General features: G+C 31.7%; 2 protein-coding genes across 2 annotated transcripts in view; both read right to left on the bottom strand.

The window, feature by feature from the left end:
- The window catches only part of HELRODRAFT_98900 (hypothetical protein), a 4,611-nt gene extending 93 nt beyond the window's left edge, over positions 1–4,518 (bottom strand). The window contains exons 1-11 of the mRNA XM_009016855.1: positions 4,168–4,518; positions 3,843–3,999; positions 3,657–3,724; positions 2,852–2,982; positions 2,462–2,606; positions 2,167–2,293; positions 1,816–1,958; positions 1,596–1,667; positions 1,230–1,388; positions 796–921; positions 1–611 (exon numbers count right to left, since the gene is read on the bottom strand). The exon at positions 1–611 is cut by the window's left edge and continues 93 nt beyond it. Coding sequence (XP_009015103.1) covers positions 513–611; positions 796–921; positions 1,230–1,388; positions 1,596–1,667; positions 1,816–1,958; positions 2,167–2,293; positions 2,462–2,606; positions 2,852–2,982; positions 3,657–3,724; positions 3,843–3,999; positions 4,168–4,209 — 1,269 coding nt within the window. The 5' untranslated portion in view covers positions 4,210–4,518 and the 3' untranslated portion in view covers positions 1–512. The remainder of the gene's footprint in view (positions 612–795; positions 922–1,229; positions 1,389–1,595; positions 1,668–1,815; positions 1,959–2,166; positions 2,294–2,461; positions 2,607–2,851; positions 2,983–3,656; positions 3,725–3,842; positions 4,000–4,167) is intronic.
- A 5,330-nt stretch (positions 4,519–9,848) lies between these two features.
- On the bottom strand, positions 9,849–13,481 carry HELRODRAFT_77242 (hypothetical protein; the record flags this gene model as incomplete). Its single annotated transcript, XM_009016854.1, has 9 exons — positions 9,849–10,072; positions 10,165–10,217; positions 10,398–10,575; positions 10,708–10,795; positions 11,084–11,146; positions 11,810–11,876; positions 12,074–12,153; positions 13,069–13,161; positions 13,314–13,481. Coding segments are annotated over 9 exons (1,014 nt in total), but the record flags the coding sequence as incomplete, so codon positions are not given.
- Between the last annotated feature and the right edge of the window lie 1,519 nt (positions 13,482–15,000).

The raw sequence follows: 15,000 nt of genomic DNA, 5'->3' as shown, positions 1-15,000 counted from the left end.
ATAACAGCAACAATAATAACAATTGTGATGAAAAAAATCAATTTAATTATTTTTCTATCCACACAAGTTGTGCATGATTTAATCCTTTCAAGTTTGTGTTTCTTACACACATACACAATCTCACACACACACGCACATGTATATGTATACACTAAACATACATAAACATATGTGCAGGGCACGTATAAATGTACAATAAATCTAATCATCATTAACATTTGGAATGATACAATAATAATACACAATACATACATGCTAGCAGTAAACACATGTGTGCGTTTAACATGTACACATACACGTACACATACACGTGTATGTTTATCATAAATATAACTGGTAGGTGAAAAGTTAATCAATATCACAATATACTAATGATAAATATTAATTAGTTAAGTAAACATTGACAACGCTCGCGAACAATATACATTTATAATCTTTTCATTATTATCAAAGATCCACTTTAAATCGTCCTCAATCACTAATAATATATTTTTAATCCCTAATCACACTAGTTACTGGGTCCTGAGTTGGTAGTCCCCATTCTGGGTGATGTACCTGACCCAGGGCAGAGCCTGGTACCCACTCTTCTCTATGATCTTCAGGTAACGTACCTATATAATAGTTTTGGGTAAATGAACGAATAAATGAATGATTGAATGTGTGTAAATGAATGAACGAATGAGATGAAACGCACGTACACACGCACACAATGATATACACAGACAGACGGAAGCAGACACACAAACACATTTACAAAAATTTATCTTGGACAACAAATTAATGGTAGACACTTACTTGGACACCAGAAACTGTAAAATAGGGTATCTCAAAGTGAACGTGGATCGGTGGCTTGCCCTCCGAATCCTCGGCCGTCACACTGGGCAGTCCGAAGTGGGCTCTCATCAGGTAATCTTTACCTCCCTTGAAAAAAAATCATTTATAATTTATAAGGATTTATTCATTCATTCGTTCGTTGGTTTTTTTTTAAATGAATCATTCAGCGGTGACTTTCCATCTATAACATAACATATTCGTCCATACCATACATCTTATTCAAGCATTAAAAAATTAGTCTCTCTCTCTCTCCCTCCCTCTCTCTCTCTCAAAATCGTTCACCAAACTAAAACTCACTTTACATCCAATCAATCGTTGAGTCAATCAAACATCCAACAAATCAAATCAACCCAATCAATCAAAACACAGAGAGAGAGAGAGAGACACCAACTAACAGGAAAAGACTTGATAGTCCAAATGACGGCACTCTGCTCGGGGGAATATTTGCAACTGCCACAGGTGGTCTTGAATTTCGGAGAGTCGGCATCTACTGGCACAGGTACTATGATCTCTACGTTGTTTGCGGTCGATCGACGCTTGAATTGACTTTTTGCCTGACGTGATTGGTTGGTTAGTTAGTTGGTTCGTTGGTTCGTTGGCAGTGGTAGGTCGATTGGTTGATGTGTTTTAATTGGTCAGTTGCTATTCGTATTGATTGAGTTGTTAGTTTTCTAAATGATTGACTTATTTGTTAATTGAATAAAATGTCAACTGGTTGATTAAAAATAATGAAAATGATGCTTTCTCCCAAGTGGACTTACCTTAATCATATACTCAACCCTGCTATGAGCGTGCCTCTCAATCACTGACTCCACCCATATCAACGGCTTCACCTGTCAATAATGAGGGTAAGTAGGTAGTAAGTAGTGCTGCCGGCTTGTTCTGAAATTACTCATTCACTCACTCACTCACTCATTCATTTATTCATTCATCCAATTATTTTGTAATCCATCAATCCATCCACTAATGACGTGAACTAACATGAGTATTGAGTCGGTAGGACATGAGTTCGAACTCGCCATCAGGAGGAATGAATGAGATGGTTCGATCGTTATCGAACCTCGACAGCCGCACGCACTGATGAAACTTCACGTCTTCCAACTCCACTGATTTGCTTTTGCCTCCTTTCAATGGAGAAATTGAACGAACGAATGAATAAATGCGTGAATGAATGAATAAATGCAAGAATAAACAAACTAATTAAACATATTTGTCAAGCAGGAGTTAATGAATTTATTGCACTAGGTCGTAAATAATTCCACCATTAATAACACCAGGGCCACCATGCCTTCCCTGCCATACACAAATCATAAATGACTACTAATCACTAACTGCCGGTACTCTCAAAAAGGACTTTATCATTGAGGCCCAGTCTGAGTTCGGGCATGCCGGAGAGGTAGACTCTCATCTTGATGGCCCCCACTATCTCACTTCTCAGCACGTTACCATTGGCACTTACCTTTATTTGTTTTTCAGTTGTTCGCTATTAAATTCAAGACACATTCATTATATAAACGAGAATGAAAGCTACTTGATATCTAAAACTTTGGATGCATTCAAAAACAAAACGACAATCAAAATAATCATAATAACAACTATTGGCAACAGGACAGAAGAACAAACTGACCAATAAGTTAACGGACTCGACAACATCGAGGAAGACTTCATTCTTGCGATATTTGATGCCCTCTGACCTCCAGGAGACTGCATTGGTCACTGCCATCGGGGGCTTAGGAGCTATCTCCAACTTGTGACCTTCCTGGGTTATGTACCTGTCGCAGAGTTTCACCAGATAATTTTTTTCAAATTCTACCCACAAGCTTAATAACCCTATGTAAAAATGCAATCTACATTTACTAGTTCATTGTAATCTTGTTTCAAAAACCCAAGCTATACATGTATCTCTTTAGCAACCCTTTACTACCCTGATTCATTATAGCAATTTATTTCTCTTAATGAAACTACAATAATTAATTAATTTGTATATTTTTCTAGCGTAATAACAACCACCACTAACTCTTGCAGAATTTTACTATCAGTTGTCTGCGGGTAGCCAAAATCCATTAACTCATCGAGGAGTTCGTAAATGATGACAAAATTGTCCCTGATGCTCTCTTCCTCTAACTCTTTGAAGTATTCCAGAAATACCTTTATACAATTTTGTATGCGTAACGTATGCATATACATATACCTGTATACAATTTTGTATGTGTAGTGTACATATACCTGTATACAATTTTGTATGTGTAGTGGATGTATATACATATACCTGTATACAATTTTGTATGTGTAGCAGATGTATATTATACATATACCTGTATATAATTTTGTATGTGTAGTGTACATATAGCTGTATACAATTTTGTATGTATAGTGTATGTATATACATATACCTGTATACAATTTTGTATGTGTAGTGTATATATATATATATATATATATATATATATATATATATACAGGTACACAGATTTGTTGTGAGGTGTATACATTGATGTTTAAAGTTAACCAATCCCATGTCAGATGTACATTGTTTTTTGAATTTGATTAATCACATCTCGGAGAAGTCATGAGATGTATATTTTTTTTAAATATTTAAATGATTTATGCGAAATGTGTGATGGTTTTTTAGTTCAAGCAATCAAATTTGACAGAGACACAACATTTATTTGAAAAATTAAAATATTAGTCAATCGATGTCTTATTGGTCAATAAATAATGGTCTGTCTTCAATCAAAGAAGCAGTAGGTTTACACACACAAAAACATTGCCAGTATTTTTATTATTTTCATTATAAATACTGTTATTATTATTATTATTACTTGAACCATCTTGTGAAGGAACTGGAACACCATGACAATGTTGGCATTCTTCTTTGTCAAAGATACCACTGAAAATGAAATAGTTCTACTTACTTGATAAGCAGTAATAATTATAAATTAGGACTTAATAATTTACCTTTCTAAAATTGAAATTTATTCAAAATATTATTTCCAAACAATCCTTACAATACAAATTGTTGTATTTGATGTAGGCAAAGGAAACATTTCCATGCTGAATGATGGGTGTCACATTGCCTTCCTCCTCCTTCTCCATCACAAGTGGCATGAACTTGTCAATCACATTAGAGTCTATGTCCCCACGGTAGTTTCGAGAGATCAGTACCTAATTTTTATTTACATTTTACATTAATTTTACATTTTAATGTATATCAAAATTTAATTAAATAAATAAATAATTAAGAAATAAAATAGGTAGGTTATTAAGGATGTTAATGTTTTAAAAGTTAACTTATCATTATCAATCATGATGTGTGAAGTTTATGAAACTTACTTTGCCTTTAAGATCCAATATGTAAACAACTGAAGAAGACATTTTTTAACTATTTAGTGCTTGTTTATTTTGCGAAATTGCGTCTCTAAAATTAGTGAATTTTATTCAGAATTACACTTTTTTACAATACCATTTACTGTAAATTTAAAATTAAATTACAAAAAAACCATTTGATTTGATTGATTGAGCGAAAAATCTTAGATAACAAAGTTGATATTCGTATAAAAAAAACAACGCCTTAGTAGAACAATTTAAAAATAATTCCCTTTAATTATTTGATAAAATACAAATTAAATAAAAATTTATCCAATTTAATCAAAAAAGCAGTTTCAGTCGCAACGTTGTCGGAAACGTCGGATATGAAACTTTAGGACAATGACGAAAAAATATGAAACGCCAAAAACATTATTAAATTTACATGTCGACAAAAATTTTCATTAAATATAGCCATATAATATATATATAAATCAATCAATCAATCTTTGTTTAGCGTCTAGAGACCCAGTTCCTCAAGGTAGGACGTATATATAATAAATATATATAAATATAATAGAGAATATGTTATATTATATATATATACAGATGTAACTAATAATATACGTACCATGTATATTCAGTTAGTAAGTAGAAAAGTTGACAGCAAGCAATGGCAACCTACTTTGCACAACTTTTGTCAAGAAAACCATCGATAAACAAAAACCAAATCAATGATCGGGTCTTGTGGAGGTCGATGGTCGCCAATGTCCTGAAAGGATAAGGCATGAGAAGGAAGAAGAAACCAGAGTTTATTTGAGTGGATATAATTTGTAGTAAAAGGATCAGTTTGTCTTGTAGAATATATTTCTAACTTGTTAAATTTTGTTTAAAGATAAAAATTGAGATAAAAATGAAAATATTTATCATCGAAGAAATCATTTATTAAAATAAAATCAACAGAAATTAATTTGCATCAATAAATAAGTTATTAAAAAAAATAAAATTGATTATACATTTGTATGCAGGTAAATCGAAACAAAAATAAAATGATATGATGACGTAACTGGTTGAAAGCAGTGAAATGGACATCGTCATTCATCATCTTCATCATCATAATTAATAAAATTATTATATACAACTTTTTTATAAGGTGTCTTTATGTACGTGTGTGTATGTGTTAGTGTGCGCGTACTTGCTTAGTTGTCAGGTTTTCAATTTTAATCGTTTTATCAATATCGCTCGCTTTCTTTAAGATATGACAGTTCAACCCTAAATTTAAAAACTCTCTTTGTTTAATCAGTGAGGGGATATTTACCGAGATTAATAAACAAATCCGTTAATGTTAATCCATTACTATTTTTTTATCAGATTTGTCACCTTTTTAGGAAATTCAAGCCTTGAGGTGCATTTATAAGTATTGAGTCTTTTGTCTTGGGCTATGTTGAGCTCATCTTTGATGGTAACAACATTTCGCATCTGTTTCATTCATCCAATAGGTTATTCAGCGTATCTAATATATGCTGAACTTTATTCTGTTTTGCCTCTAACTCCCGGGAAAGATAAAACAATCGTTGCTCGCTCGGTTGTCAGATTAGTGTGTGTGTGTGTGTGTACATATGTGTGCATGTATTTGCCTGTGTGTGTGAACAATTATATATATAATTAAATATATTATATTATTTAGTATTACATAAAGCATTGGCGTATATAAACGTGGGTGTCTGTGTGTGTCTGACAGACAGATAGAATAAATTTCATCATGATTATTCGAACGAATTTTAACAAATAAATTAAATGAAGATTGATAATAAGATAAAAATATTTGCTAGTGTGAAAAATATGGAATATGAAATGAAATAACATGTTTGAAATTTTGTTTTGCAGGTTCGATATAACGTTATTATGGTAACAAACCAAAAGAATTTCAGACAACTGAAAAACGAAAAATACAAACAAAACGACGTTGCTTCGCTTATTTTTATCTGCAAAAATTAATTTACTACAAAAACATTGCACGATAAAAATAAAATGAACGAACGAATGAATGAATAAAAGAATGAATGAATGAAAGAATGGATTAATGGATGAATGAATGAAAGTATTTCTAATATTAACATCAGTTTTCAGCGGTTAAACTGTGGCAAAATTTATACAACACATATTTGTATTATATACGTACATACATACACATATATAACTTCAAAGCAGATTAAGGATTTGGAACGATTCGCGATTTTTCTGTATAATAACAATAATAATAATAAGTAATAATAAAAATGATAATAATAATGATGATAACGAAATAGAAACCAAACAAAATTGCATCGTAAAAAGTTCTTGGTACAGAAGAAATTATTAATAAATGAATAAATAAATTAATTTAATTAAAATGAAATTAATATAATCAGTGAATCAAGAAAACAAAGGGTAACACAGAGAGATCAATAGAAAATGTTATTAGCAGAGGTGACTAATGCCACACACACACACACTCACACACTCACACACACTCACGCACACACATGTGTGTATATATGTATTTACACGTAACTATACAATGGTCATTTTAATCATGATAAATTATCAATTTCTAGGTGACCGTATCATATTGTTTACAACATCAATGAGATAATACGAAAGAAAAAAGGTTAATTAATTAATTAATTAATTAATTAATTAATTAATTAATTAAGCAAAGAATAAATTAATCAATTAATTAGTTGATAAATTCAATTCATCGATTCCACTTTTAAATGATTAATTACAAGGCACTTGGTTCTTTCTTCTGCTACTGTTGTCATTCGTTCGAAATCACATTTAAGTCTTTCATTTCATTTCATGAATCGGTGAATGAATGAAATGAATGAATGAAATGAATGAATGAATGAATGAATGGATGGATGAATTAATGGATAGATGAATTAATGGATGGATGGATGAATAAATGAATGAGTGGACAAAAAAATGAATTAATGAATGAATGGATGAACGAAATACATTAAAATAGAATAAAATCAATGAATGATTTTCAATTAATAATATCATACAAAATCAAGTAAACAAAACGAAAACGTAAAATTAAAACAAAGACACCGAGTTGGTACTAATACAAACAAACAACAACAAAAACAAACAACAACAACAACGACGACACAAATAACAACAACAACAACAACCATTTTAATAATGATGATAATGATGATAAAATGACGTTGGCAATGATGACGATGATAAGGATTATAACAATATAGACGAGAATGAAATAGAGATATAAGCTAATCATAATTTGATAGACTCATTTCGATTCCACATCATGATGATGACATATATGGTATGGTGGTGATGATGACATATATGGTATGGTGGTGATGATGACATATATGGTATGATGGTGATGATGACATATATGGTATGGTGGTGATGATGATGAATTTGATGGCTGTAAAGATGATGTCTTTTATCATGATGATGATGATGATGGTGATGATGGTGGTGATGATGGTGTATTTGATAATGACAGTGATGATCCATATTTGATGACGATGATGACGTATTATGATGACGTATTATGATGACAATGACATGAAACTGATCTATCTATAAGACGATGACGACGACGATGATGATGAAAGGTTGATGATTATTGCATTTAATAATCGGGATTGAGACTACACAAAAATGATGATGAATTTTACGGAAGAAGATGACGATGATGGTGGTGCTGACACGATGGTAGTAATAGTTACAATGACGTAATGATGATGGTGACGATGATGATGATGTAATGATGACGACGATGATGACGATGAGGATGAAGATGATGTTGTCGTTTGTAATCATCGGATTATTGAGGATCGAACTGAACCTGGCACTCTGTTGAGTAGGAGGGGGAAGAAATTTATTGGACCAGCGAAAAATAATGTTAACAAATTAAATAAAGCGCATTTAAAAACATCTGCTGCTGGCTGGCAAAATAACTAAATGATCGATTGATTGAGTGAATAGATGACTGATTGATTGATTGATTGACAAAATGAATGAATGATTGATTGACAAATGAATGAATGAATGAATGAATGAAGGAATGAATGAATGAACGAACGAACGAACGAATGAAATAGATTAATCAACACACCCCCTCGATGAACTGAAAGCAGTTTTACTGTTGGTGCTGCTATCTAGCTTAATCTGCTGTTGCTGCCTTTTGACATTATTGCTGTTATTGAGGTTGATGTTATGAGATGAATTGACACGCCTACTTAATGTCACCGGTAATGGAGTAATGTAATAATTGTTGTTGTTATTGTTGTTGGTGTTGTTGTTAATTAGCTGAATAGACTTATTTAAAGAGCTAGTACTATTGAATAGAGCTCTGTTGCTGATGTTGTTGTTGATGTTGGATTTTGCAGCTGTTGAAAAGAGAGTTCTGTTGCTGTTGTTGTTGTTGTAAATGTTGTTGTTGCTGACTGCCCTTGAGGTGTAGCATGTTGGCATGTAGTTGATGTAATTGTAGTGGTGGTGGTTTTTGTTGTGGGTAGCAGCAGAAGATAGGGTGGGTTTAGTGTTGTTGTTGTTGTTGCTGCTGTAGTTGTTGTTTAATTTAGACAAAGTTGCGTTGTTGTTGTTGCAGCTTTTGAAGATGTTAGAATTGAATGTTTTACTCCTAGTAAACACGTTGAAGCTGTTGTCGTTGCGATTGCTACTACTACTGCTGCTACTGTGGTTGTTGTTAGTGGTGCTGTGGTTGGTAAAAGCGTGCCTACTCGAAGTTTTGCCATCACTGTTGTTGTTGTTGTTGGAAGTATTGTTGTTGTTGTTGCTGTTGTTGGTGGATTGTTGCAATGTTAATGACGAGAAAGAAGTCGGTAGGAAATCACTGTGTCTATTAACAAACAATAATAATAATAATAATAATAAATAAATAATAATAAGAATAATAATAATAATAAATAAATAATATTAACGAATGTAACCTAAGCGGTCTCCTAAACATTTTCCTTCTATTCAATATTTCACCTTGCAACTCGTTGTTCTTCTGTTTTGAGGAAGAATAATATCCATTCATTCATTCTTTCGTTCGTTCGTTCATTCGTTCGTTCATTCATTCATTCGTTCATTCATTCGTTCGTTCGTTCATCCGTTCGTTCATTAATATTAATAATAATAATAATTACAATAATAATAATAATAACGATGATGATGATGATGACGAATGATGATGGTCTTCTCTCTCATTCCATCACATCACAACAACAACAACTAACAATTGATAGCTGCTTCAGTCTCTTCGAGATATTATTATCAACACCTCCTCTGACGTCATTCTCCCCAGCAACTCCGTCATCATCATCATCGTCATCGTCGTCATCATCATCATTACTTATCGCACCTTCATTGTTTAGAAAACATTTATTTTTATTATTACTATTATTGTTGAAATTATTATTAATGACGTCATCACTGCTCATGCTAGCAAGGAGAGTTAATGATGACAGTTTAGTTAATTTATTATCATATAACTTATTATTATTATTATTATTATTATTATTGTTGTTGTTGTTGTTGTTGCAGTAGTCTATGTTGTTGTTGTTAGAATCGACGTCCGATAGAGGACTAGATAGTGGGTATTTCCCGAGTTTCCATAAATAACTTTGCTTTCTGGTTAGAATTTTAGGAAAAATTATTCGTTACAAACAAATAAACAATTAAACAATGAAGACGACAACAATAATAAGAAGAAAAAAAAGAAGAACAACAACAACAATAATAATAATAATAATAGCAACGGACTGAATAAGGTAGGCTTGTTGAGGACCAATGACAGAGCCGGGCCTGCAAATCCTGAGCCATGCTATGGCTTCCAGGGCAGTGAACCTATAGTTCTTCATCAAGTAGCACGCTATCAAGGTGCCGGTGCGTCCTAAACCAGCTGTTGAGTGTGCGTGTGTGTTTGTTTGTGTGTGTGCGTGTGTGTGTATGTGTGTGTTTGTATTATTTTTATTATCGTTATTGAACGCGAACCTTTGCAGTGAACAGCTATGACACCAGTAGACTCGTCGCAAATGTTTAAAAATCTGAAAAAGAAATAACAATTTTTCATATTAATATCTTTATTATTATTGCTATTATTATTATTATTATTATTTATCAGAGTCAGCCAGCAAACCAACCAATCAACCAATCAATATGTCATTCAAACGACCAGCCAGCCAGCCAGCCAACCAACTAGGCAGCCAACCATCCAACCAACCGACCGATGCAAGATATTATCGTTAGGACAGCTGCCATCTATAAAGAAGAGTTCGTAATGTCTGAAGCCAGCCTCTGTGAACCTGCGCGCGTCGTACATTTTCTTGTTCAGTCGAATCACAGTCGACACGCGCTGCTTGCGAAAATAGGAAAAGTAAAAGTCCGGAGAATGTTGAGGGTATCCTGAATTTTTCGAATATAGGAATGGGATGTTCATTTCCGTCTAATTGCATTACCATAGAAGCGAAACAAAACAATCAACTATCCAAATAATTCATCTTAAAATTTAAAATGAAAACTACGTCACGGTCAAACCGTGTTCAATCTTATTTCTCGAATGTGGCCCGCAGAATGCGATGAACTTGTTGGGAACGACGATGCACAGGTCTCCATACTCAACTTTCTGTCAATCAATAACGAGTAGGTGTGGTTTGTTCATTTATTCATAAATACATTAATACCTATTTGGGAGTAGCAATACTGCATAGTTAGTATGCAGTGAGCTGAGTAAAAAGTAGAAGAGAAAACAAAATATTAAAAAAGAAACAAAACCGACCATAACAAAAAATTGCAAAAAGAAAACAACTAAAAAACAACAACAGAATAACAACATCAACAACAACATCAAAAACATCAACAACAACAACAACAACATCAAAAACAACATCATCAACAACAACAACCAACACACCTCATAGTGTTCATATTCCTCAACATTGAAAGACTCAAAATTTAATATCCCAGATATCATAGCCTTGAAGATTAAAAAATATGATACTATCATGTTAACAGTGTGATTCTATCGTTGCATCATTGTAAGTAATTGATACGATCATTTTACAAATTCATTAAAAAGTATCATAAAAATTTGTAGTCATCATTATTATAATGATTGTTGATTTATTTAGTAGCTGTTATCATCATCCTCTTCATCGTTCTCACCTATACCATCATCATCATCGTTTCTGTATCATATCTATATCATATGATATCTGTATCATCATTAGCTTCCTCGTCAACAATCTCAACATCATCATTACCGCTATCAATCTTTATTTTACTATCACCGTATTATAACATCACCGTCATCATCATCATCAACAACTACAACATCATCATTGTCATCATCATCAACAACTACAACATCATCATCGTCATCATCATCAACAACTACAACATCATCATCGTCATCATCATCAACAACTACAACATCATCATCGTCATCACCATCAACAACTACAACATCATCATCGTCATCATCATCAACAACTACAACATCATCATCGTCATCACCATCAACAACTACAACATCATCATCGTCATCATCATCAAAAACTACAACATCATCATCGTCATCATCATCAACAGCAGCAGCAACTACAACGTCATCGTCATCATCATCGTCATCCTCCTAAACCTTATTTATGCCATTGAAGCAATCCATGAGACTGACGGTGTATATGGCAGGGCCCTGTGAGGCATCCCTAACGTGATAGCGACGACGACGACGATGATGATGTTAGTAAAAATGATAATAATAAAAAAGAAGAGAAAGACGATGATGCTATTATTAGTATAGAAAATTTTAGCAAAAATTATGATGATGATGATAAAGAAGATGATGATGATAATGATGTTAGCAATGATGATGATGTTAGTAATGATGATGATGATGACCGACCTGAAATTAGTAAAAGGTGGGTTACTGCCAGACACAAGTACTTTGTAAACTTCAATAGGTGACATTTTCAAATGAATAATCTGTGTGTGTATGTATGTATGTGTGTGTGTGTGTATGTACGTATGTATGTGTGTATATATGTATGTATGTATGAGTGTATGTATGTACGTGTGTATGTATGTACGAGCCCATGGTAAAAATATACCATGTATGTATCCATGCGTGTGTGTGTGTGTGTGTACGTATGTGTGCGTGTGATTAAATTTTTTAAAGATGTTCAACGTCAATATACATAAGAATGCAATTAAATGATATTTCACAAGCATGCTGTGTCGTGTTATGTTTATGCCATTGTGTATTATTGAATTGAGAAATCGAATAAATGTTATTTTTTAATATTTATTATTATTATTATTTATTGTTATAATTTATTGTTATTGCTATTATTATTATGAAATGATTTACCAGCATTATTTATGTTATGTTTATGCAATAACATGAACTGAATTTAAAATGAACTGTTCTCCTAAATGTTATTTCTCCGTATCATTATTATCGCCCATCATTTAGTACTATTTGTTCTTTGTTTTTATTTCTTTCCCTAATTAGAGTATCGAAAACGGTGTGAAAATGAGTTTAAATTAGGCAACTGCGAACGCTCAACTGATTAGCATACCACAACAAAAACAATACAACACCTTCAAAAAATACATCCATCGTTGAGTATTTTATCATCATCATCATCACCATTATCATTTTATAATGTGTGTGTGTGTGCGTGTGCGCTTGCACATGTGAAAATTTACATGGATATGATTTAGAAGGACACATTATAAACTTTTTATAAACATTATAAACTTTTCAAATAACAATTTTTACTGTTTAAATAATTATCCAAATAGGATAATTAATTAATGAAATAGTAAGTTATGTATTAATTTATTCAAATATTTAATGAATAAATTAATAAATTAATTAATTAAAGATAAACCAACGGCATATGATCCAATGAGGAAGGCAGCGTTCACTCTTCTCTGCGGATTGAAACTCGTGTAGTGGACAACTTTTTTCTTTGAAATTGCACATACCTTTTTTCAAAATTATATAAAATCAAATTAAACATATCTACTATAAATATCATTATTTATTTATTCATTCCATCATTTATTCATTCATTTATATATATATTCATTAATTCATTCATCTATTTTGATACATAATTTTGAGAATACCACCCCACCTTCAACTTTTTGTTTAGCTTGAGGCAGTACTTGTAGAGTTTTGCAATGTTTAGGGGTCCGAAATCTTGAAAGAATCCTTCGTAGGTCAGTTCGTCGTCAGTGCAGAAGTAATGAGTGTTCTCTGTCGATTTAGGCTTGATCCTCAACGTCGCAAAGTATAAGACATCTGGTCGGGTGGGGGATAGATAAAATAGCAAAGAGTGTAAAATAAAAACAATGAAATAAAAATTTGAAACATCTGGAAATTAATTACTACGTAAAAATTAAAGAACTAATCAAAATGACTTTGTGTATATGTATAACATACAACAACACCTAGCTATCAAGTATATAGGTTTTGGTTTCTATATGGAAAAACTTTTGCCAAAATAAAAATCCCTCATTGGGCTAGTGAAAATTGAAAAATTTTTACTTCTTCAACTATAAAAATAGTCCAAAACTCTTAGAAACCTTGATCTATCTAGTTTAATAAATTAAGTAAGATAATTAGCAGTAAGTGGATAAGCTAGTAAACTTTGTGAGAATTCTAACATCCCAAAAACAGTTTCCACAGGAGAAAGTTGTTTCCTCCATTTATGACACAATGACACATAGTTAGTTAGTAAAAGACTAGGGCATCTAGAAATGAAGTAATTGGTTAGCTGCATGTCTTGTCTTGCCTCTCAATGTTTGTTAGCTGTAAACCTCAACTTTCAATTGCATGCTAAAAATCATATGGGTTATGTATGAAAAAGAAGAGATAGAAAGAGAGAGAGAGAGAGAAAGAGAGAGAAAGAGATAAAAAGTCTCATATTACATTGTTGGGTGATTGTAGATATAGTTATGTAATGTAATATTAATAATGATTAGTACTAGCTGAACAATGCACAAATGTGACTGCGAAACATGAAGGAAAAAATGTTTGTTTTTTTTTCAAAAATTGAAAACATACAATGAAAATACAACAAAGTACACAAAAATACAACAAATTACATGAATACAACAAAATACACAAATACAAAAATTTCAAAACACAATTTAGAATGCCAAATTTTACCTTTAACAAATTCAGAAGCACTTCCAATGACATCCTTCTTGCTTTCTCCCATACTATTTTAAATGATTTTTGAAGTCTTACTTATTAGTTTATTTACTTGTTTATTTGTTTATTTATTACATATTTTATAGATAATTTATTTTATTTCAAATAAATAATGTCTTGTAGAACTCCTTTTGGCTTTAAAAAGTTATCTAAAAAATGAAATTAATTAATTAAGATTAAATAAAACATAAATAGAAGAATTAATGATTTGATAATTTCAAAAGAAAATCAAAGCATGATTTGATTAATTTTAATTTAAATCAAATATTCAAAATTTAAATGATTATTTATTTTAGTTGAATTTGAAAATTAATTTAAACAAACTAAATTGACCTCACATTAAGATTACATTACAAGCTACGGGCTACCATTACATTACATCACTTAATTAGCCACTGATTGTTAAACTATTCAAAAAATTATGACCAGAATTAGACAAACTATAAAGTTAATAGTAATTAGTAAGTAATTAGTAGCTAATTAGTAGCTAATTAGTAAATAAGTAAACAAGGTTTATCATATTTGAATAAGATTAAGATCCTAAAAGAGAATGAATAATTATTGATTGTATTATAACGGATTAAGTAGAAGCATATAGTTAAAAT

This window comes from Helobdella robusta (assembly GCF_000326865.2).
Source record: "Helobdella robusta unplaced genomic scaffold HELROscaffold_19, whole genome shotgun sequence".
NCBI lineage: Eukaryota > Metazoa > Annelida > Clitellata > Rhynchobdellida > Glossiphoniidae > Helobdella > Helobdella robusta.
This window is presented reverse-complemented; position numbering and strand designations above follow the sequence as displayed.